A 24,290-nucleotide genomic window follows, 5' to 3' on the forward strand; every position below is an offset into this window, starting at 1 on the left:
TTGCCAGCTCGTCATTCCAGATGATATCACAGTCAAGGTAAACCACTGCCTTAGTGCTGGCTTGCAGGCAAAGATACACCAGGTGAGCATGTGGGGTGGTTGTTAAGGACTCTGCTCACGAACCTCATCCAAAGAACATGAATTTCAGATGGAACATGGTTTTTCAATTATTTCATTGTACTTTGGATTAATCGCCAAAGACATTCTTGTTTAAAGTTTTAAGAGGTACTAAATGCAGAAACAGAATCTTTAAGCAATAACTTGCTTTCTGGCCACAAGTTGTACTATATTACTACTCGAATGAAGATACAGAAACAAGTGCTTTTTCCCTTAAATGGGTACATCCCCAGTGACTTTTGCTGTAAGAATAACACTAAGAATGATATAGGAGTGATCTTTTTAGTTGAAGGTCCCTCAGTGTAGTAGTTATCTCTCAATGGTATTTCCTGCATTAAAAAGTCACTGTGAATAGCCTTTCATCCTTCTGTACCAAAAATAAGAAGTGCAAAACAAGCTGGCAGCTCTACAGTCAGAAAACCTAGGAATCAAATTCTGAAATAGCTCTAGCTGTGACACCTAAGAAATCATCCAGTCTGGTTTCAAGCCCTATGAAAATAGAAACTTCAGCCTGCCAATAAAAAGAACAAACACTTTGTTTATCTTCCCAGAGTACTAGTATGCATCTTGAATATGTCTAATTGGATCAATATACTGCCAAAGTGAATCCTAAGTGAATCCTTAGTAGTAATTCCTGAAACAGGGACAACCCACCAGCTGCTAATGACGTTTTTAAAGCTATTCTAGAAGCTGACAAGGCAAATGTCTGATAGCAATTTTTAAATAAGAACAGGTGGTTGTCAGGTCTTTCTCCCATGCAGATGCAGTTAATGCATTCTATTCATCAGACACTATTTTTTTAGTCATCTTAGAATAGCATGAAGCTCAGTGATTGTTTCTGATAGATCACTTGTTTGCTTAGATTTGGGAAATTCAAGTTTCTTTTTCCCACTTCCTTTAGGGCTTATGGTAGGAAAGACTTTAGTAATAAGTTTGCTATTTCTTGGTACATCTGGACAATGTATTATTGGATTCAAAATGTAAATTGAAAATAGGTTGGGAAAAAAACATTCAGCTCAAGTGATATACAAGGTTTTTTATTAAAAAAATATAAAATAAGTTCCTGTTAATGCAAAAGATTTTCTTTAGTCCAAGTGTTTCACTTTATACTTATTTTGTCCTGTAAAATATTTTTAAATGAGAAATTTCTTTTCAAAATAAAACCTGAATGTTTTGATTTGGAAATGTCAAAATAAGCTCTAAATTTGACTTAAAATTATTTTCTCTTTGTGGTGAAATTTATACCATATATCTAAATTCTATGTCCTATTTTATCTCATTCTTTTGTTTTTACTTTATTTGACACAATTACGATTCAGACTTAGCTATATTAAAAAAAAAGTATATTTTTGAAGCTAAATTTGTTTCTTGTAATGTCTTTAACATTTATTACTTTTTTTCTATGTATATTCCAAACCTAGATGGTGTCAAGCAATACTTGGATTGACAGAATTTCAAAACATTGCCTTATTTATTTGAAATTAATGATAACTGAAGGACAGAGCTCATTTATGTATAAGATCATGCTTTTCCTTTTTGTTTTTTATAATCTAACTAATACTTCAGTATAAAAGATACACAGAATGCTTCTTATTTGATTTCAAACTGTATTGGTTTAGTTTTAGGTGGTAGTCTAAACTCTAGACTCTCTATACTTGTCTCTTTGCTTATACATAGCTATTGTTTAAAAAATACTAGGGAATCTGAATAATAAAAATAAGATACCTTATAAGGACTTACTTTCAAAGTATTTAGGGTTATATTTTATGTATCTGAAAAATGCATTAATAAGTGTGTTATATGTACATAAAGAGATGTAACTGTGATATAAACATTTTAACAGAAGGCATTTTAAATAATGCTGTGAAACAACACAGAGGTATAATGTTATTAATTTTTTTTAAAAAAGTTTAGTTGTGTGTGGGCAGAGTTCATTTCACATTATTTTTGTACCTTTCCTGATTATAATTCAGACCAGGGAATGCACTTTTATTGTATAGAAACACTTTGGATTTTCTATAAAACTGCTTGGTCAGACAGAAACTAGCATATCAGAGTAAGAAATTGTGCTGTGAACTCCAGTATTAAAGTACCCAGTTACCCTCCCAGTGTGTGTCTCTTGGCTGACTGACTTTGGCTTTAAAAGAGATGCAACTTCAAAATAAAGCTTTTCTTGTGACTAATACATTCATCATGTTTCAGCCTTGAGTGGCTTATACAGGATCCTCTAGAGGCTTATAAGTGGTGATCTCTTGCTGTAACCTTTCCGTTGACTGATCTTGCAAGGTCTTTCTTTATCCTCTCTCCCTCCGGCTGCCTATTTTTAAGAAAATGGTAGGAACATAATTATTGTTGAAAACTCTCAGCCTGTGTCAAATCTGGTTGAACCAGTTGGCCCATTTTCAAAAGTCCTTGCAGAGTAGGAGACACTTGAATGCAAACAGGGACTGTACAAAAGCATAATATTTCTTGCACTGGAAATCAGTAGAATCAACAATAGCCACAAACTTTATTTCTTAAAATCCTGTAAATCCTATAAAGCTGTGCCAACAGCTTTACTTTTTACTCCAGTTTTCAGGCCAAAAAATGCACTGACGGACTTTTGTTTTCCAACAGCTTTCAGTGGGATGCTGTTATTGGGACCCCCTGCCTCCTTGTCACATCAACATCTGCTTGTTGTGCTTGAGAAACCCAGCATGGTCTTGAACCACCATGTCAGACAATTCTACAATGTTCTCATTTCTTTCCTTCCCTCTTTTTTTCTCTCATGAATTTGCCAATGTGGCAAGTGGCTCTGATGGTTTGGACACTTCAGGAATGGGGCTTGTAAGATGAGGAAAGTCTCAAGTGTCTTCTGTTCAGCCTTCCTGGCAATAAAGATTTCTTTCTTTTAATGCAACTTTGAAATTCAACTGCCAATATTTTACTTTGAGGCTTAGGAGACTTCGGGGATTCTTCTAATTTTATCTCCATCTGTGTCTTGGAGCTGTAACATAAAGAGTCTTCCTTAGCTTTCAAAGACCAGCTGCACTCAATGCAAGTTTCAGTGATGTTCCACCAACCTTCATCTAAAATTAGTGTTTCTGTGGCCAGAATATGTGGTCAGGGTATTAATTCAGAGCATTTCTGGGGAACAGCATCCTGGGTGGGCTGTAAAATGATGTAATGGAACTAATAATTAATTAAATTCACCCTTCTGCAGAGAGCCTTATCCTTGAAGAACCTATATCTTGGTGAGCAAGCAGCAAAGAAGATACTGATCTATGGAAGTTAATCCAGCAAGGTAGACACTGATATGTAATTCATCAGAATGGCCTCTCCTTGGAGCTTTGCATGACAGACATGTTTGGGAATGAGAGAGGGCAGTCCCCCTTTGCTGGAGCTGCTTCTGTTTCTAAAGTTCCGCTGGATATCCCACCTTTAAAGTTTTCTGCGGCATAAATATCACTGCAATGAGAGAGAAACAGGCAAGCGGAAGGCTTGAGTCTTGAGTATTGACACCTTATTAATAACACTACTCCAAATAATAATTACTTGAGGAAAGAGAAAAAAAACCTGGAGCACGCACTAACTTACCCAAACACTGTGTCTTAAATTTTAGAAACGAAAATAAATATTGAACATCTATGTCATACACAATGGCAAAGACAAACACAACGATGTCTCAGACTTTCTCTGTGGCACTGCTAGCATGCAGTAGAGTAATTGCCACATTGTCCAGCACAATTTGAATGAAACTGAGTCAAATTTAATTAACTCCTTTCTTTAGAGCATTTCTTCACCCACAACACTTGTAGTCTTTAGGATCCTGCTGTGCAACTGTAATGTTGTACACAAAATGCAAGCTGTTAGGAGAACCCCATTCTGAAATCTGCCCTCATTTATGTTCACATACTGTAACTCCTACAGTAGTGGTGGTCTGATTTTTGTTTGTAATTTTCTTCTAGGATATCTTTGCATCCTTTTTTCATATGGTACTGTATGACAGCCTGGCTGGTGCAGCCCTTAAGCCTGGCAATGTCTTTCAGGGACTTGACCCTGAGCTTTTTTCTCAAATTTTTGTTCTATATCTGTCCACAGTCATTGCTGCACTGCCTTTACCAAGTTACTTGTCTCTCTTCATCTGCTCTGAAACTTTTTGCTCCTCCTTCATTGATCACATTGACCATTAAATACCATTTTGGACTTTAGTGCTGCTTTATTTTACTGAAGAAGTTCTACAAAGTAATGAGTCTAAAATGGTACTTTATTATTTTAGCTTTGTATTTAACATAAGTAGTCTTCTAAAATTACAGATTGCTTTCTTAATTCTAAAAGTAAGCATCACAAAATTATCTGCCAAACTTACAGAAGGTGCTCTATTTCAAATTCAGAATTGCTGTTTGAATTATACTGAATGTGACTGAAATATTTCCAGAACATTTTAATTATTCCTAAATGATAGAAAAATATTTTCCTAAAATACAACTTTAAAAATCTACAGAAATAGTTGTGGAACTCTAAATGCTTAATTATTCCTTCTATTCCTGGATTTTGCAAAAATATTAAAAAAACACCAACTCATTCTGCTTTAAACTGCTGATTTAACTCACATTAAACAGATTAAACAGAAATCTAGTGAGACTGTATTTCAAATTACATGATAAAACTAAAATGTGGATAAAGCAGATAACTTTTAAAGAGTAAAAAAGTTCAGAGAATTAAATTTTGCAATGAATGCTGGAGACATGGGTTTGTCTCAGAGGCTCTTTCAGCTCATCTGATCACCAGCTTTAACAGTGTTGAACTGTTACACCAGCTATTGAGCTCTCCTTGCCCTGGAGGGCTCTTACTCCTTCTCAGCCGTGTTCTGCCCAGTCAGTTGCACGGAGCAATAAAGCAACAATGAAGAGAGAGGGAGCTTTATCATCCAGCCCTCAGCCAAAGCATTGCTGGCTCAAGTTTTTTAGTTTCTAGAAAGATTTGAGACCAAAATTTTTGTGAGTTGAAGAAAGTATGTTAATGGAGTGATGAGTCCAGTTTCAAACTTCTTTGGCATAGAACATATACTCAGTAGTTTCTTATGCTCACCTTGAATGAATAGCAGCAAGTGAATCCACCAGTATCAATAAATATTAACCCAGACCACTAAATATGTGCCCCATTTTAGCTACATTAATCATTCACTGAAGTCTAAAAGGATGGCTCTCCTTACAAGCTGAAATAATATAATAAACCATTTAAGAAATGACAGTTTATCTAATCTCATGTACTTACACATTTACTGGAGCTTTCTTATAGGAAAATTTCACACCAATAACAGAATATCATTCTCATCTAGACCTCCTGAGAGTCTTTTTCCTTGTGCAGTTCTAGTTTAGACACTCTTTTGATGTACTCATAGGGAGCATTTGTTGTTCCTCTGTCAACATCACCCTCAAACCGTAAGCACAGCTTATGTGTAAAATATGAGTGAGATTTCAAAACTGTTAAGCCAAGACAAGAGTAGTCACAGGAACATTGTTCAGAAGATGCTTAAACGCTCTCTGATGACCACTGAAATGGATTCCTTTTGCACATCTGAACAAACACTGTACTTTAGTGGCAGTTTGAAGAACTGAGTTTGCAGAATCGCCCTCAATTTTATTTTTTTTCTTGGAAACATTCTCCTTTTTGTCTGTCTTTGTTAGACTCATGAGTTCATATACTGCAACACCTTTTTCCCCAAGAAGATTTTGAGCTGTCAAGGTCCCCCTTGAAACCCCTATTTTTTAAATAAGCTTAGATAACAAAATGTAGATGCTTCTTGCTCAGTGCAAACCATTTGCTTACTCACTGTTGTTGCATTATCTTTTAAGGAAATCACCACAGACTGAATGTGTAAGGTACTCGTCCCAGGTTTTATTGCAGTTATTCACTATGATGAAATCATAAACTACGTCACCTTCCCAGACTTCTTGCTCAAAATCCAGAGGTCTTTTTCTTGAATTCTTCCCATCTTTTTCATCATTGTTTCTGTAAACAAATCTATGATTTCTTTCACATTCACGTTGCACTCACCAAGAATGCAATTCAGAGTCTTTCCTCATTAGAAACCAGCTGACCCCGATAAATATTGTCCTCCCTAAGCAGCACAGCTAGCCAAAATAACCTGTATGTTTTCCTAATTAGGATGGGAAATTGTGAAGAAATAAGAGTCCTTTGATGCAATTAAATCTGTTTTCAGGATCTGTAATTACAATTCTTTCTTTCTCATGCATGGGAGGGTTCAAAACACATGAGTATCTTCCTGCTCCAGCCTCTTTCAGCCAGCACCCAGTACAAAGGCCACTGGCTTTCCTGAGCATGCTTTAGAGCTGCTTTGTGCTTTGGTTTCATGGTGTTCCTGAGTTCTTGCCTTTGTTTTCTTTGAACAGTCTCCTACATACTGCCAGGCTCCCTGAGCAGACTGCAGAACATCCTCTGCCCACAGTACTCAAGCTGCCGAGCAACCTTGTACTTACCTTTGGTTTGGGAAAAAAAAACATTTGCCTAGTATCTTCTTGTAGCCTATTTATTGAAAGATGGTGGTTACGCCTTGCAATTTCAAGCCAACCTACAAATGCTACACAAAGGACCACCTCAGTAGCATGCAGTAGATGGGTCACCACTACCTGTTCTAAATAGGACCTACATATTTTCAAAATAAGAAACTTTTGTTGCTCTTGCAGCGAAACTACCTGTATTAAAATTTTATTCCAAATGGTGTTACCAAGTGTATGTCTGCCAATGGCAGACCTCAGTGAAATTCCACTGGCCCTGCAATGTTTAAAAACACAGAAGAAGGTCTCAACAATGTTGTCTCTAATTTGTATTAGAAAAAGTATCAATAAAAAGATCTTATTTTATTGTAAAATCATGATTAAGGCTAATTTGAAACTGTATCATCGATTTTGGATCAAGCTGTGAAGTATTCCAGGCATTGTGATTCCCAGTTAAGCCAAAGTCAATTGGGATGTCTGGAAGAATGTATAAATTTCACACCAGACCTGAGTAATAAACCAGTGGCAATTCTTGTCAAGGAGTTAAGTATTTTGACTTCAAAAGAGTTGTTACACGATTTGGTAACAACAGTTACCAGATAATTGGTAACTACCAGTACTCTTCTGTGCTCTCCTATTTATTTTGTGTGATCTTTATATATGGTCTGTGGAAGGAGCTACATTCGAAACTAGGCAGTCATCCAAATTCTGATACAGATTGAAGCCAATGCTTTTATTTCGACTAACAAACGAGAGAACTGGATATATGGAACACTGCTTGCACAACTGCGATTATCACTGCCTAGGGCTACCGATGACGGGTAGCATTTCCCCAGTCTCGGGGAGCTACAGTAACTCCCAGCCCGGGGAGCGTGCGAAGGAACAGGGCGGGCTCACCCCATCGCCCTGCGCAGGCACATAAGAGTATCCACGAAGTTGTACCGCACGGCGGGGCGCGGGCAGCGGGAGTGCGGGGGAACGTGCCTGCTCTCTGATACCTGCCTGCTCGGGAGGGGGTAAAAACAACTTGATTTGTAAAAGGAAGAGGGGGGAAAAAAGGAATGTTTGGCACTGTTGTTACTTCCGGCTGTCAGAGCCTCAGTCGTGGCAGCTGTCGCGACTTCTCCCTCGCGGGAGCCGCGCTGCTCTGCGGTGCAGCCCGGGCTGCCCCTTCTCGCCGGCCGCCCGGGCTTTGAAAATAGCGCGCAGCTCTACAACTGCTCGGCACCCGCGCTCCTCCAGGGTCCCGCGGCTCTCCCTCCGCGCACGTTCCCCGCTCCCCGGCGGTGGGGCCGGGAGCGCTCCGCACCCACCGGCGCTGCCCCGCGCTCACGGCCGCCTGGAGGGACCGGGCCGCGGCCCGCTCGCCTCGCCGACATGGTATCATCCGAAACCCGTAGCCCGCTACGGCGTGGTATATCCCGGCGCGGGAGGTGCTTCCCCTGGGCCGGACGCGCCCGCCGCCCCCCAGCCCCTCTTCCCTGGCGCTGCCAGAGGAACAAGGGCGCGCCCGCCGCTCCCTCTCTTTGTGTGCGAGCGAGGGAGCGCGCGCGCGGGCGGGCCCGAGACACGGCGCGGAGGAGGGCGCGGGGCAGCGCGGCCGGGGAGCGGCGCGGGCGGGCGGCGGAGCGGAGAGGAGCGCGCCGCGGGGGCGGGGGAAGGTGGAGTGAGGAGCGCGGGGTGGTGGCGGCGGTAGGGCGGGGGGGTGGGAGGGAGGAAAGGCGGGCGGCTGCTGGCGGCGGATAATGATGGCGTGGTGCGCGCGGCCGCTGGGCGGCCGGGAGCGCTGAGGGGAAGGAGGCGGCGGGACCCCCGCCCCCAGGTAGGCTGGCTCGGAAAGTTTGGGGCGAAGTACCGGGGCGGCTCCGCTGCGCGCCCCGCAGGCCCCGCGGCGCACAGGCGCCGCCACGGGGAAGCCCCAGCTTGGGGCCGAAACTTGCGGCTTTCCCGTTCCGGGCGGCACAGGGCGCCCGGGCCCCTCCGTCCCGCGGTGCGGGCAGCGGGGTCCGGCCGGGCCCGGCTTCCCCCGGGCGCCAGGAAGGGAAGGGAAGGGCCGGCGCTGCCCCCTCCCCCGCCGCCCGGCCCGGCCCGGCCTGGCCCAGGACGGCCCTTGGCGGAGGGGCGGCAGCCGGAGAGGGCGGGGGGGCCGCCTGCCGCCGCCGCATCCCCTGCCGGAGCTGCCAGGTCGGTGCCCGGGAGCAGCTGGGTCCGCGCGTCCCGGCGGACACAATGGGGTTTATCCCGCGGGGAGGTCTCGGGCGACGTTTCCCACCCCGAGTTTCGAATTCGTGTCACACGCCGGCGAGGCCCCGAGTTAATGGAAACTCTCTGTCTCTCTGCAGATGGCTCTCCGGATACCGCGATCCGCGCTAGGGATAACACCCGATGTAGCCATTCACGCGCTTTGATTTCTTTCTCTCCCCTGCACTCCATTTCACTGCAAGCGGGGAAGCTGGCTGAGTGAAAGGCTGCTTTTGGGATCTTCTGTAGGATCTGCTCTGCCTGCTGTTGGAGGGTGGAAGCTTTGTGCTAAGGAGCCGTTCTTCCCATTCTTCTTCAGGAGTCGAGGGAGCCTTCTCTTTGACAATGATGAAAACTGAAGGCAAGGGAGAAAGGACTTTAAGAAGTGCATCACCACACCGAAATGCCTATAAATCTGATTTCCATGCTATCAAATGCTCTTTTGATGGTGTGAACAATCCTGATAACACTTCCAGCAAAACAGGCTTGCAGAAGCTGAACACCTCTTCCAATGGAGGGGGAAATGACCCACACAGTAGAGGCAGAGCTGCCACTTATGGCAATAGAGTACACAAGATCAAAAATATGTTTCTGCAAATGGGAAGCTCTTCTTCCACAGCCTCTGAAAGCAGTCCACCTGCTGAGACCAAATTAATCAGCCGGGCCACGGCAGCAGAGTATGGACCTTCTCCAGGTAGCCCATCTTTTCTCATTGTCCAAAAAAATAATCTTCTTAATACAAGCACCAGCCCCTGCAGCAGTCCTGTGGATTCATTATCTGTGCCTTCTGCTGCCGACAAGGTTGTCCGTAGCAGTGATGAGGCAGACTTGGACAAAGTTGCCCTGGCAGAAAAATTTTCGGAGACTAGGAAGCTTTTTGAGAGGAATATAAAACAGCGGAGCTCAGTGGACAGATACTCCCCCAGCAAATGTGAAAGAAGTGAAGATAAGAGGAGACGTGGCTCAGCTTCTGATTGCAGCAATGTGGTGGACAGCTTCAGTTTTAATACAGAAGCGAGTCCTCCAGTTGCACTGGAGAAAGTTGAAAATCAAGGCAGTGAGGAGTTGAAACAGCAACATGCTAATAGTGGTTCTAAATCCTCCTTCCTGAATGCAGGGCCCATTTCTAGGAGGCTGGAAAGCTTTTTGGGTGACAGCGATACTGAAGAATCCAAAGAAATTTCCAAAAATTATAGTCCTCCGAATCAGGATCCTTTGAGAGGCCAGCAGAGTTTGAATTTGCCTGCTGTTGCTGAAGGATGTCCAGAGAAGGGTGTGTTCTCCAAAGTGCTTGGGATCCACAGAGATGAGCCAAGTGAGGCTCTTCGAAAAGACAAAAGGGAGCAACTGGTACTTGAGAGAAGCCTGTGGGATATGGGCAGTGTGCCCGGTCAGGAGGCTCAGCACAGATCAGATAGTGTTTCCTCCTCAGTTTCCCCCACAGAGGGGACTTGCACAGAGCTCGTTGGACAAAATGAAACCTCAGGGCATGAAAATGAAGGTTTGGAGAAAGATCACGTTGTTCAAGAGGATCAGATGCTCATATGTCAAGTACAGGAAGGGAAGAGGAGTGACTATGCCTTGGAAGTGATAGAAGAGTCTATGGATGACAGCAAGACCAGTTGGGAAGAAGAAAGAAATGGGTTGTCTGTAAGAGATGGTCCAGTTACACATGTTCAGGACGTTCTAGAGCAGGAAGAGGATACTGAAGAAGAGGAGCAAGTGTTGGAAAAGCAAAGTGAGGACTTCAGTGCTTTTGGAATAGAGAATGCAGCTTTTGATGGTGACAGGGATACAGAGACAGAAAACCAAGAACCTGAAGGCAAAGAAATTTTGGAGGGAGAGGATGTGTATATGTATGACAGTGAATATGAGGAGTTTCCTGGGCTTTCTGAAGAGGAGGATCCCGATCCAGACCGAAAAGTCAAGTTCTCGACAGCTCCTATCAAAGTAAGTACATTTGAATTGTCTTTATTTTTTAATTGTTTTGGAGTCAAAAATATCCAGGAAATACATTTTGTGGGGTTTTTTTCAAAGTTCTAGAAACCCTTTAAAAAGTGTTAAGTTTACAGCTTTTATTCAACACTAAATAAGAGAAAAGTTCCAAGTTCAGAAAATTTATAAATTAGTCACAAATTATATCTTAATTACAACAGCTTCATAAACATAACAAATGTTTTAGGCATAGATATGAACACATGACCTTTAATACTTGCCCTCATTTGTTTAAAATTGAGTCATTGCATTAGGAAGAATTTTTTCAGTTTTGCTTTTTGTAGAAAAGTTTTTAAAAAACCCAAACAAAATAACAAAAAACCCCATAGCAAACTTTCAGAGTCAACTTCGGACTTGGTTATAGAATTAACTATAAGAAAACATCAAATGCCTGATTTGTGTTATTTAAGATTCTAGAATTCTCTCTAATAATAACCATATATGTGTTATTTGGTTTTAATACTGGATTGGTGAATAAGCCATAGGAGTGTTAACATGAGTATTTTGGAATCACGAAGTTGAAGGAGTAGAAGTTACAAGACAGGCTGGGTAATGAGGAGTAGTGTAAGTTACAACTCTAACAAATGAAAAAGATTTGTATGTCTGATCTTCCCTCACTAAAATACCCACAAAATAAGTCATTCTACAACTTGAACTGTGTTTACCTGGAGTCTCTTGCAGATTTGAATTATTCTAGTCCCTCTTACACTTTGGGAGGAGAATTGGGAGATGCATACCAGGATGGAATGGGAAATAGTCTAGGCTTTCTTTAGCATACTTCAGTTCTACTGTTACATGTATGAAAAATGTCATCTTTAATAAACAGCTTTTACACCTTCTTCATGCAGTCAGGACTTGCTTTTACTGATCAGAGGGATGTAAAAATTTTATTGACTCTTGAATTTCCCGCAGCAGAGAGCTGTAATTTCCCAGTTTGCTAAACACACACCAGTGCTGTACCCCAGAAAATGTTCTGGGTGTGGCAAAATGTGAATTTTGTTGCACGTGGGGGTTTTTTGTAGTCTCTCCATGGACAGGCTGACTTTATATGGCTTTCTTGTAGATGATGCTGCTTTAGTGGTGACCTGGAGCAGTGAAGGGGAGAGTGCTGGTATTGAAAACTGCATAATGAATATGATGAGGGCTGGGAGAGAGCCGGAGGGGCATCAGTCCATTTCCCCTTGCATTCGTGCACTGAATGTCTGAGGAAAGTGCCGTATAGAGTCTGCTGTAAATGTGTGTTGAGTGACTCCCTGCTGTAGACAGGGTTTTACTGATCATTGCTGAAATCCTACTGAAGCAGGGGCTTTCTCTGCGATGTCTGTGCCAGACATAGTTGAAAGCATTAGTAGAAATCTCAGTGCCAGCCGTGATGGAAGGTCTCATGTAGACAAAACTCAGTTTTTGGTAACAAGCACAGTTCAAATATAGCTGCTTCTCTGAAAGCCACAGAAACCAACCTGCACCTGATTATCATTTACACAACCAAAAGATGAATGTTTAGTAGCAATTGTTAGCAGTTTTCCAGGAAAAATAACATAGTTCTTGCCATAATGCCCCACTTAGATTTGCAGAATGTAGTGTCCTTAATAGCAATATGATCATTGAAGATACTTTTTAGGGCCCTTAATATAAGCTTGTGATCCTTGCCTTCCTTTATCCCCTTTCCATGATACTTGGCTATGTCTTCCCTATTTTGGGTATAGGGATGTCTTTCTGTATGTCATTTTCAATAGGTTTTCCCCCTTTGTTCCTCATGCCTAAGCAATGATTTCTTTTCCTATGTCTGCCTTTTTGCTTCATGTTTTCTATGATACTTAGTGGGACTAAGTCCTGGTATATGGTTTTTGAGGTTTATACTCTGTAAAATAAAGAATTCCAACTTTTTTTTGCTTACCCAAAATTTTCTTTAGTTGTGTACCTTTAATATCTCATTAACCTTTTAGAAAATCCCAGTTTTACCTCACAGAAGGAAATTTCTCTGTCTGACTTTCTGTGTAGATTTTAGCGCATCTTAAATTGGAAGAGAAAAAAATCTGAGTGGTAGCTAGATTATTCCTGGTCCCCACCACAGCTTAGAGCATTGCCATAGTGAGAAATGCATCCTAGTAACTTCCTTTTTTCAACTTTATTTATACTAATAAGTTTGACTAAAATGTGAGTGCCATTTTCACACCTTCATAGCCACTAGAGGAGAAGGTCTGTGTTCCTCCTCATGGATGCTACTGAGAGAGGCCAGCCTGGCCTTGCATTCTTGCTGTTTTCCTTCTGCACCTCTCTAGTGTTTACAAAAAAAATCTATGTCTCTTGCAGTTGCTGTTTAGCAGATGTGTGATAGAGTTGAAGAATTCAAAACATTCAGAAGGTATTGGGCATAAAAAAGCACATTCTCAGATCTTCAAGGTTCTGCAGTGATGGAGCTCTGACCATTGTACTCGATATACACAAAAGAGAAGTTGGATATGTGTGTAGCTAATGCGTATAACTTAAACACAGGCACCTTAGAAACAATATTTATGCTGCAGGAACAAAGAGAACTTGATTAATATTTCTGCTTCAAAGTTGCTGGTCAGTTGTTAAAATTGGCAAGGCCTTTGAGTAAAAGGAGAAGACTATGCAGCTCCCAGGGGATGTGTTAAGGGAGCTAACACTGTTAGCACTGCATCTGACCCATGACAGAGATCCATGATTGTTGACATCTGTAGCAGGGCTTAAGAACATAATTTGATCTGATAATTTCAGGAAAGATGGAACATAATTACAGAAATACTCCCATTATTTTGTGTTGCCCTGTGCCTGTGAAAGCAAGCACAGATGAGACTTTTTAAAATAAATGTTTCAATTCCATAGAAACTGGTGATAAATGACGTGTGGGAAGATTTCTTATGTGCTGTGGGTGACCCAACTCTCTTTAGTCCTGCTGCTGTTTGATCTTTGCAGACCTTAAGGCACGTTATGTCCCGTTTGCTTATTTTATCTACAGTAGTTGAGAGAGTGATACTGTGCAGTTATTAGCAGAACTTTACAGAGTGGGTTTGTATTATGGTACCTGAGCAGTTTTTAGTCTCTTGTTGCCACATATGAAGCCAATAAGGAATGTAAAGCACACTCAACTGCCCAAGGTATTTGCAAGGGAACTGAATTTGTCTTTGTCTTGAAGTTTTCTGAATAAACTCTGTAAACAAACAGCATTGCACAGTGCAAATCAGGTAACTCTGCTGTCATCCCTTTATATTTCATTTTGCCTTTGTAATGTAGACTCTACCTTGAAAGGCTCTAATTAACATTAATGTAATGACTGAGTGCTCTTTGACATTTGTAATTTTGAAATATTTAGTTGGGAAAACAAATACCTGTTTTCAAATTGGCTTCTTGAGATGTTCTTACCTCTGACTATGTCAAACTTTGTCCTCAAAACCTTTAATAGTACAGTGACTAACTTCTGCAATGATTTATGATCCTTAGAAATTCTATAGCTCAGGTAAACTGAAAAGATAGTACAGCTACTGTTTGCTTCCGTAAGTCTGTTTAAATATCAGTGTTATCTAGTTCATGTTTCGTGGGAGTGGCTGTTCCCAGCTTTTTGTGAATAATAATATATTTTAAGATTTAGTCAAGGACACAGTTTAAAAAAACCCAAACCTTCATAAAGGCGTTACTTTTGTATTGTCACAGTTGAGCAGGAGCTTAAATTTATTTCTTAAGGAAACTGAAAGCAGTTTCATAGTTTGTGTGTTGTCCTGACCAGTCAAGTATCAGCTGCTTCTGAGAGAATATGGAAATCCTTTATAATATTGCCGTTTGTCTTGCACATCAGAAAAGATCTGTTTTATGTGTAGCTGGGCACAAATGATAAAATTGTTCAGGCTGGCCTACTCTTCAGTCTTTTTATTACAAAATTGCTTACTGTGGAAGTTAATGAAGCACTAAATGAAGATAACCTTGAATTAGATTTCCTGTATGACAGCATATTTGTAAATGCTTACCACTTTTAGGAGATGCACAAATTTTCTAGGTCAATGCGTAGATTCTTGAATACTCATTGAATAACAATTTTTTTGTAGAGTATTGCTTCAGCTTCATACAGCCTCTGATTTTTGAGCCGTTAACTTCTGTACTTATGATGTCATACACAGAAAGGGATACAAAATACACTAAGTAGTAGAAGATACCCAAACCCCGGAGTTTCTCCAGTAATTAGAGAATTGATGACTGGTCAATTGTTTGTCAGCCATTGCTCAAGTACTTCAGTAAAATACTTCAGTGGCATTAAGAAACAAATATGTGATGTGGATGTAGGTTGATGTAGAGATTTGATCTGAAAGTAGATTTAAACAGAATTGACTAATATGTGGGAAGTCATCTGCTCTTTTTTCTTGACACAAATAACGTGAGTGTATTTCCATTGTGCTTTGTTTGGGAGCTTTTGCAATGACAATTTTCTTGTTGTAACTCATAGATTTTATTTATTTTGAAGCTCTGTTTATCAACATTACAACATTAGTAACTTAACATTGTAACACCTTTTCTTCATGTTTTTATTACAAACTGTTCATGGTACTTTTCAGTGACATTTTGCAAAAAGTGACCCTGTTTTGTTCTGCCTGCATCTGACAGTGTGGCATTCCTGCTGGTGAACAGTATGGGATGTTAAAAACATAGATATTACCTGGAGGAAGAAGGTACATATTTTCATACTTGTGAAATTTTTTTGTGGGCAGGAGTTTTGAGAAAAGATAACTGAAATTTCAGTAAAAGTTTAAAGATTTTCTTGTAAGTTAAAAGTTTATTAGGCCTAAATGCATTTACTTCTGTGTATAGGTTTACCTGGATTAAAAAGTCCAGTATTTCTGATGCCTTTATGGTCCTTATGCTGTTTTGATTCCATGATGGTTGTTCAACTCTCCAGAAAGAAGCCCTTTCAACTCAAGCTGTTGTCTTTTTTTTTTTTTTAATATCATACATCCTCTGTTTAGATTTTTAGGAAATATTTGATATGTAAGTTTTACAATAGTAGATTGATTTGGCATTTCAAGAGTCTTTGGATGAGAGTCCAGAAAGTGCCAGGACATGGGACTGTAGAGCAGAAATCTAAACTGGAACAGAAAAAGTAAAGAATTTCTTTTTATGTCATGGCTCACTGCTGTAGCAGCTTGACTCTTTACATTAATATGTCGGTGTATTTCTAACTGAATTATTCCACAGATGCAGTTAGATAACATACTGGCTGACCTGTTTGATGTATTTGATTATGCTGTAAAACTATAGAAAAATGAGAGAATGCTGAGGTTATGGAGGTCAGGTGAGGTTATCACCTGCCCATCCTCACTCCTTTTTCAGTTCCTCCAGCTTCTAACTAGCAGTGCTAGCAGTTTCACTTGGATTTGATAGGGAGGAGAAAAGGGTTTTTAAAGGTATTTTTAAGGTACTTCTTGGTTTGCAGAAAATTAGCATTTGTATTAGAGTTGCAGATTCATGCCTTCGCTGAGGGCATGCAGCTTTAGTTTAAATTGCTTGTTCTTTTTGACTTAATGTTAGCTGATCACTATGTATGCCCAGCCTGTGCTGTGTTTTCCTCTGAATAGCTGTGGGGAACAGGAGGGAGGAAAGGTGGTGAATAGGAGGCACTTGAGGGTTTCATGGGTGATACAGTCAGGGGAAACACTGAGGAGGTGTTGAAGGTCAGCAAGGATAAGCAAATTTATGGGAGACAAGTTCATTAGCTCAACAGCTAAGCTACTGAAAGATTCAATGTCTTTTTGATGATGATTTCTGTTATTAGCATCTGAGAATACATGACCTAGGCTGGTAAAGAATGAACAGGCAGTAGCTGAAACTTGTTTCTAGTTTACCTTTGGAGAGATGGAAAACTTAATTATCCCTTTCCATATAATTCTAACATAGAAGGTGAACACTAAGAGGGACATCAGTAAAAAGATGTATGCCTCTATTATCTGAGTACACATTTTGTAACCTTTAGGTAAAGGTGCAGTGTTGCAGAATTTTTACAGGGTTCTTATATTTTTATTGAGCAGGAAAGTATTATGCAACATGGCAAATTCTTTAGATTTATTTCTCCATCGTTTTCTTCCATCACCCTCTGAAGTGACTTGGCATAGTGAGATGACCCTCCTTTTCGAATCTGGGGTATTGATCATTGCTAATGACAATATTAATGCAGATTAGTTAATTGAGTTGATTTGGTATAACAGGGTTATTTTGTTGTTGTTTCTTCTTATGGTCTTTAGAAAACAGTCAGACGGACTATTTTTGTGTTAGTTGTTATTCTTTTGAAGTTCCCCATACCAATTTGCTTGCTATTTAAATTTGGTCAGGTCAAGATTTCTGTTTTGGTGAATACTAGATAAATACACATATCTATGTGGATTACAAGTGTAAACTGGTGGGTACCAAGACACCTGTGAAGCTTATGGATGTTCGTAATTGAATCACTCTCTTTATATGCAAAGTCAAAGAGCCAAGATTTTTTTGGGGTGCCCCCTTTTATGTGGTATTGTGAGTAGTTTTTTGATTGTGAGTAGTATTTTGATCATATCCTATTTATTTTGGAGTCTTTCAGTCTCTTTGTCAGTCAGAGAGCAATGCCACCTCAACTGGTGGAGGAGATGGTGGAGGAGTATAACCAAGTCACAGATGGAGATCATGGATCTTCTCTCAGCTTCTTCTTTGAATGTCTGAAATGAAAGAAAATCAGTGCTCTGCATCTCAATGGATGCTGTTCTCTGGTTTCAATATTTCTTCCACTGGGATTTAAAAATTAAATACCTGAAAGTGAGAGAATTTCTCCTTCTCAAGTAGGTAGCATAACCTGACTGAAATAGATGCTATATTGTCTGTCTTATTCTCTAGCTGGCTCCAGTGATTTTGCTACTGCAATGAAATACAGAACTAGAGAATTAATTAGGCAGAGAATAATGAACCTGGCTGAAAACCTGTTTTTTTTATGATTAAATTGTCTATATGAAATTGTCTATACTGTAGATCCAAAGCAAGGTTTCACTTACGTCTTTTAGGTAAATTGACTTCGTTGGGGCTTTTAAGTATACAGAGCTGCAAGATCAAAGACATAAATGTGTCCAGCCTACCTGTATATCAACCTGTTCAACAGTTGCTAACCATTCTGAAAACTTTTTGAAGAAGAGTAAAGGTGTGCCAGATATTTCTCTGTACTGATTCTGTGATTTTATAGCATCAATTGACTTGAATTAAGTATAGACACTTTTCACTTAAAATATAAAAAGTAGCAGTAATAAAATACTAACCATGTAGCTTTTGGAAATAGAGGGAAGAATGGGTAGTGGTAACGAGATGTCTACTTGAACTGAAGAGGGAGATTGTAAGAGTAAACTGTAGAGTGTACATTATGCTTCAGGTCTACTTCAGTGCTACTATTTCAAATGATTATTCATGTTTGCCTGGGCACTTCACATTTTGCCAGGCATCACAAAGGCCATCAATTTGGAAAGCCGAAATTGTTCACTATTAAATAATTTTCCCTGAGCTGTAACTTGTGTTTCGAATGTTTGGCTTTATTGAGTGTCAGTAAACTTACCCGTTCAAAGTGAGCCCCATGTTTCAGAAGTGAGGTGAACCAAGGGGTGTGGAGTCCAGCCAGGTAACACTCCAGGGCCTCTCTCACCTGTCAGGTGTTACTGTAACTGCCTGTGCGGGTGCTGTGAGGCTTTACAGCAAATACTACAGTACATGAGAATTTTAAAGTGATGCTGATATTGCTTCTGTTCCAAATAGTTGAAAGCCCTTCTGGGCAGTTACTGATTTCTTAATCTTACTTTTGTAATGTTCTGCTCTTCATCGGGCACAAACAAATCTACATACTAGAAATGAATGTGGCAGTGGAAGTCTTTGGACAGTGGTTTATCACTCTGTAGCACTTTCATGCAAGCACATGGTAAGTTAGTGTTTGCCCTTTAACAAAATTATTATTCTTCTAAAACTAACATAATACTTAAGTCGCCCTTTTTATGGTCTGTCAAGAGTTTGAAGTAAGTGAGGTTGTCGTTTTTCTGTGATAATGCTGTTTTCTGTGGTAGCACTAACATGATAAAATGGAGATTTTTAGTTCTCTGTAGTTACAGGAACTCAACAGTAGGATCTCCTAGATAGTAGGCTGCACTGGTGTTCTTTGAGTGCTGACCTTGATGATGTTGATATTAACATCTTCACAGAAGGTGCAAAACTGAGTTGTTCGTGTTCAAAAATTTGTTCATTTTCCTGGTGCAAAGAATGCAGCTTGTTCTGTCTCCAAATAAATATGTATGTTCAAGCACTAAGTATATTTGAAAATTTACAGTTATGTATCTTAACAATTTAATTAAAGTAATTCTTAAAAATTCAGCCCTCTAACAGAACTTTTTTGATTTAAATTAATTTTATTTATTCTGAAGGAAAAAGGTCTTGAGTGTTAAAAGAAATTATTTTTTCAGATAGTTTGACAGGATTCAAAAGTTATTAATGTTAGGGCAACCTGGATATATAACAAGCTATGATAAAAGGCTTGTAAAATTCACATGGTTTCCACAGTAAAATTAATCTCTTTTCTCCTATGTTGTGACAATCACTTGTGTTTGCTAAATAATATCTTTTAAAAATACTACTTGCACACTAATAATTTTATGATCTCTGGCTAGCGGTGGCTTCTGAATAGTAAGATTAGAATTTCTTTTGTCTGTAATGCATTTGATTCAGTGACTAAACCCTGCCAGACACAGGGCAGGGATGAACATGTTTAGCTTTCTCATCAGTCTTCTAAACTGTGAACTTATATTACTTATTATCCACATTTTAACTGTGTATAAATGTTACTTTTGCTACTTTGCGAGGACAACTGCTGACCTACATTTTCTGTATTAGTAACAACATTTTTACCATTTCTGTCTTATAAAAGATGAATACCATGTTATGATTCCACATGTACACAATAAAAATTTCTGTCTTTTTCCCTTGACTCTTTGGTCATAGGTTTTGTAGTGTGCTTTTGCTTTTCTTTCTGTTATTGCAGTGTTTGGCTCCTGGTTATAAGTTTTGGTTTTCCTCTGTTCTTTGTAAACTGATGTTTTTCTTAAAAGTCTGAAGTTAGGAGGGGGCTATATTGTTCTTACCATTTTGAAATGGGGCTGCCTTTTTTTAGTTGTGAGGTTGTGGTTCACACACTTTCATCTGTTACTTAAAAGTATGAATTGTTTCTCTTAGTGAATTATTCAGAATTGATTTCAGCTAGGCTTTACTTAAAAAGCTGCAAAAAGTATGCATAAATATTAGTAGTCTTCATTTGCATATATATGTTTGTGCTATTATTTTATTAATAATAAACATCACTGGAACCTAAGAGACCACTAGTTTTAAATTCTATTATCCACTCGCAGTAGATGATCAATTCCTATGATCAATTTTGTATCAAAATTAGCAAATTCCATGAGACTCCCAAGTACAGTTCTATTACTTTTAAGTTGGAAAAATAATAAATAATTTTTAGAAGTTCCAGAAATGTTCTAGTGCTGGTAGCCCAAGACTTGCAGCATATGTAATGCTGTTGTTATGGTGCAACTTTGCTCTATAAATTGTTGTGCAAGGAATTAGTCATCCCTGTGGTAATGTAATTCTTCAGTAGATAGTGGCTACTTGCATCATCTTCTGCTTTGTGAGTTAGACCACTGAGTTATAAAGAATAAGGAAAATATAGTTGTCACTGTCTCCCGAATGAACTCCTGCCATTCTCCACATTTTACTCATTCAGCCATTTGACAGTTAGTGACCTTTGACATTTTAGTCATACTATTAAGACTAGGTTATATGTATAGTAATTTATAAGCAAACTTGATATTTTTCATGCCCTGGTATTTGATTTGTTCTCAAGAACTCAAATATTCTCACTAAGAAATTATCACTTGTCCACTCATGAACTTCCTTTTTATTATCAGTTTAAAATTCATCTTATTATAACTTGACTGTATTTTTAGAGAGATTGCTTTTTCTATTGGGATGGAAAGGAAGCAAACTAGACTGGTTTTGTTCCAAAGGGAGAATAATGCTTCATGAAATGTCCTATTTACTGATTTGGGGACTAAGAAGGGTGATTAAAGAACTTGGGAATTTGGCCACCTTTTTCTGATGATAATAATAGAGTAAGGGTACTTTAGACCATTTAGATGGTTTTCTTTGTCTGTTTTGCAGATTTATTCTGTAAAGTTCATGGAAGACATACTGTAAGTGTGTCCCTTGTTGTCCAGTTGTGTCTAGTTGTTTCCTACTGATGTCTGTAAATAGTCAAAAGGTGTTTATTAACCTTTATACAAGGTTTAGGAAGAACAACTTCTGTGTTAAAGTTCCTTTATTGGGGGAAACATAAGACTTCTGAAAGTGGGTTTCTTCCTTCCCTTTCAGCCAAGTGGATGTAATCTTGCTTACTTACTGGACCGACTATATGGCCATGCCACGTTTCTGGAGTAGATGTTTTGCAGGGTTTGGGAAGAGTCTGTGAAACTGATCTCCAGCTGGAGTCTGAAGGGAAAGCAGTAACTCCCCATGGGAAATACTGTAACTATTAGTTGCTTTTTGATAATCTGTTTCAATAACTGCTTTTCTGTGTCTGAGGCTACTGCCATGCAGAGCTAACACATATACCAGTGAATGTAAATTCACAGGGAAAATGTTAATTACAGTTAATGTTGTCTTACATGATTGCAGTTACCTGTCTAGGTAGGTCTTAGTGGCAAAATACAAAAATTGCAGAAATTTAGTAGGCTGGTGTAAATGAACTTTGTGTCAGCACTGCATGTTCTTGATTAGGGAGATGGCTGCTGCAGCTGCAATCCGTAACTGTTTTTTGTCTTACAGTGATGTTGAATAAAACACTCGGTGCCTGCAAAACATTTAGCAGAGAAACCTTGTTTTTAAAGATAAGCGGGGTGGTATATTATTTTTCCTTTTTTCCTCTAAGTTATTAATTTAAATACAGTCAATGAACATGCTGATGTTTAAAATTAACCCTGCTACATGTACCTCATTCTTCCTTTGTAGATTTCTGCCTTAATTTGTGTTGTTTGTTTCTCTCTTTATTTTTAACAATCCAGATATTCAGTTGGAGTGATTACTAAAAATAGTAATGTATGTAGCAAGGCATTTCCTTTTCCTGGGAAACTGCATGATTCCCTTGCAAAATCAGAAAACTACATCTGTTTGAAACACTGCAATTGGCAGATGGTGTGGGGGGAGGGAAGAAGAGAGGAAGGATTTGGTGGAATGTAGTCCTAAAAAAAAAGTCACACTGTATCAAAGAGGAGATAACTGATTTCTTTTAACTGTTTTTGTACATTTACAACACAAAATGTGTTTATGAAATTGTTTTGAAACTTTTAAAATGTTACTTCTGTGCAAGTTGAAAACTATCTGACAGCAGCAGTATTTACTAAACCAATAGTTGTTTAGAAAATGAGATCTCTGAAAGTACCACTTTAATTTCCTTACTGATTGTGATTGTCTTTCAATTATATGATGTTTGAAAGGAGGTGAGAAAACATTTAAAAAGTTTTCTGTTACCTTTCTTAGGTTTTCAGTACTTACTCGAATGAAGACTATGATAGACGTAATGAAGAAGTTGACCCTGTGGCAGCCTCAGCTGAGTATGAACTTGAGAAAAGGGTGGAAAAGATGGAAGTGTTTCCTGTGGAAATTGAAAAAGGTGCAAATCAAACCTTGAACATTTGCAATAGATACTATGTGAACAAAAGATAAAACCATTTATAACTATATTCCCAGAATTTAGCTCTTGAATTTTTGAATGTGTGTCTAGGCTTTAATTGTGTGACTAGTTCTGTTGAATTTGGTGAATGTTAACTGGACAGGCCTCTGCTAAGTGCAGATTGTTGTACTCAATTGAAGTTAGGAAGGCTACAGAACAAAATATATAAATATATTTTTATATATATCTAAATATAAAATATATTGTGTTTTTCAGATTTTTGGGGTTTTTTTTGTGTGGAAGGACTTGGAATGCTTTGAAACAACTCAGTACTGCTAATTGTTACATTATGTGTCATGAAACTAATGTTAGATTTTTGAATCCCTTAGGTGACAGGGGGCTGGGCATCAGTATCATTGGAATGGGAGTTGGTGCTGATCAGGGACTGGAAAAACTAGGTATTTTTGTAAAAACAATAACAGATGGTGGAGCTGCTCAGAGGGATGGACGGTGAGTTTGTTTTATTGAATTGATTATGGTTTTTACAAATTTGTAACTGATCCCAATTGCTTTTATTAGATATGCCGAATACTGTGAATAAAAGTACAAAAGCTGAATGCAGCTGATTGATTATTACATTCCTGCTTTATCTTAATTTTTAAAAAAATGGGGAATTATTTATTATAGGACATTTTTGATAAGTAAGTGTAGATCTGCTTACAGCATATATAAGAAAAGGTTGGCATGAGCCCTTGTGTAGAAGTACCACAAAATCATGTTAATACTCCAGGACACCAATCACTGTGTAAATAGTATAAAAGATATCAAGTCTAGTACTGTGTAAATTTTAATTTGTGATTTGCATAGTAACTGAGGATCAGGAGACTGTTTTTAAGCAACGAATTTCAATGGACTCAGAATTTGTCATTGTAAATACTAGTGAGTTTTAAGTGATATTTGTCAAAAATACTTCAAGCCAAAATATTATTATTTAACTGATAGCTAAGCATTTATTTATTTTGCAGAATTCAAGTAAATGATCAGATTGTTGAGGTTGATGGCATAAGTCTGGTGGGAGTTACTCAGTTCTTTGCAGCCACTGTATTAAAGAACACCAAAGGCACAGTGAGGTACGTACATTTTTTATGAAATAACACTTTGGTTTTGTCATTTTTCATTCATGGAAAATACAAAACCATAATATGAAGAATTTACAAGGATTCTGTGGAAGGCAACAGTATGGCAAACTCATTTCTTAAGCATATCTAATGATTTTTTGCTGGAAGATAATTTGTTTTTCTCCTATAGGTTTCTGATTGGGAGAGAGAAGCCAGGGGCTGAGAGTGAAGTAGCCCGTCTGATTAGTGAGACCTTAGAGCAGGAGAGATGTCTGTACGAGCAGCACTACGCTCATGATGATACAGAGCAGGTAAAACATCCTACAGACTTACATGTTTTTAAAAGTACGTGATTTCCACTACGCACAGTAACTTCTGCTAATGGAATAAATGTGTTTTTTAAATGACACTCAAGCAGAAAAGGGTAAAACAGACAACTTGTTAAAAACAGGAAAATACAAACTTAATATATTACTGTTCTTCAGGCACATGATTTTGACTTTATCAGTAATCCAAAATATATATTTTAACTATCAGCTGTGTGTAATTGTTTTGTGCATGTTTTACTTTACTCTCTTTTGTGGAACTTTAATGAAAATG

General features: G+C 39.0%; 1 protein-coding gene and 1 long non-coding RNA gene across 9 annotated transcripts in view; one reads left to right on the forward strand and one right to left on the reverse strand.

Annotated features, from left to right (window-relative positions):
- The first annotated feature begins 8,332 nt into the window (after positions 1-8,332).
- Positions 8,333-24,290, forward strand: part of LOC113965324 (neurabin-1-like) — a 42,878-nt gene continuing 26,920 nt past the window's right edge. For 6 of the 7 annotated variants that reach the window (XR_003533515.1, XR_003533516.1, XM_027678545.1 and 3 more), the window contains exons 1-6: positions 8,333-8,439; positions 8,960-10,808; positions 22,440-22,572; positions 22,962-23,082; positions 23,598-23,702; positions 23,881-24,001. Coding sequence is in view for 5 of the 7 variants with exons in the window: in XM_027678545.1 (XP_027534346.1) it covers positions 9,204-10,808; positions 22,440-22,572; positions 22,962-23,082; positions 23,598-23,702; positions 23,881-24,001 (2,085 nt within the window). In the remaining 2 variants the exon portion in view is untranslated. Of the gene's footprint in view, positions 8,440-8,743; positions 8,802-8,959; positions 10,809-22,439; positions 22,573-22,961; positions 23,083-23,597; positions 23,703-23,880; positions 24,002-24,290 lie in introns of those variants that run through there. The other variant, XM_027678546.1, reaches the window with a different exon arrangement.
- On the reverse strand, positions 16,767-22,566 carry LOC113965329. Of its 2 annotated transcripts, none has more exons than XR_003533520.1 (3): positions 22,455-22,566; positions 21,583-21,753; positions 16,767-17,548 (listed from the first exon to the last, which is right to left on the reverse strand). It is a non-coding gene; the product is annotated as an uncharacterized LOC113965329 (long non-coding RNA). The 2 variants fall into 2 exon arrangements; XR_003533519.1 differs by having other exon boundaries at positions 21,569-21,753.

Source organism: Neopelma chrysocephalum, unplaced genomic scaffold (assembly GCF_003984885.1).
Source record: "Neopelma chrysocephalum unplaced genomic scaffold, ASM398488v2 Primary Assembly neopelma1_44, whole genome shotgun sequence".
NCBI classification, from domain to species: Eukaryota; Metazoa; Chordata; class Aves; order Passeriformes; family Pipridae; genus Neopelma; species Neopelma chrysocephalum.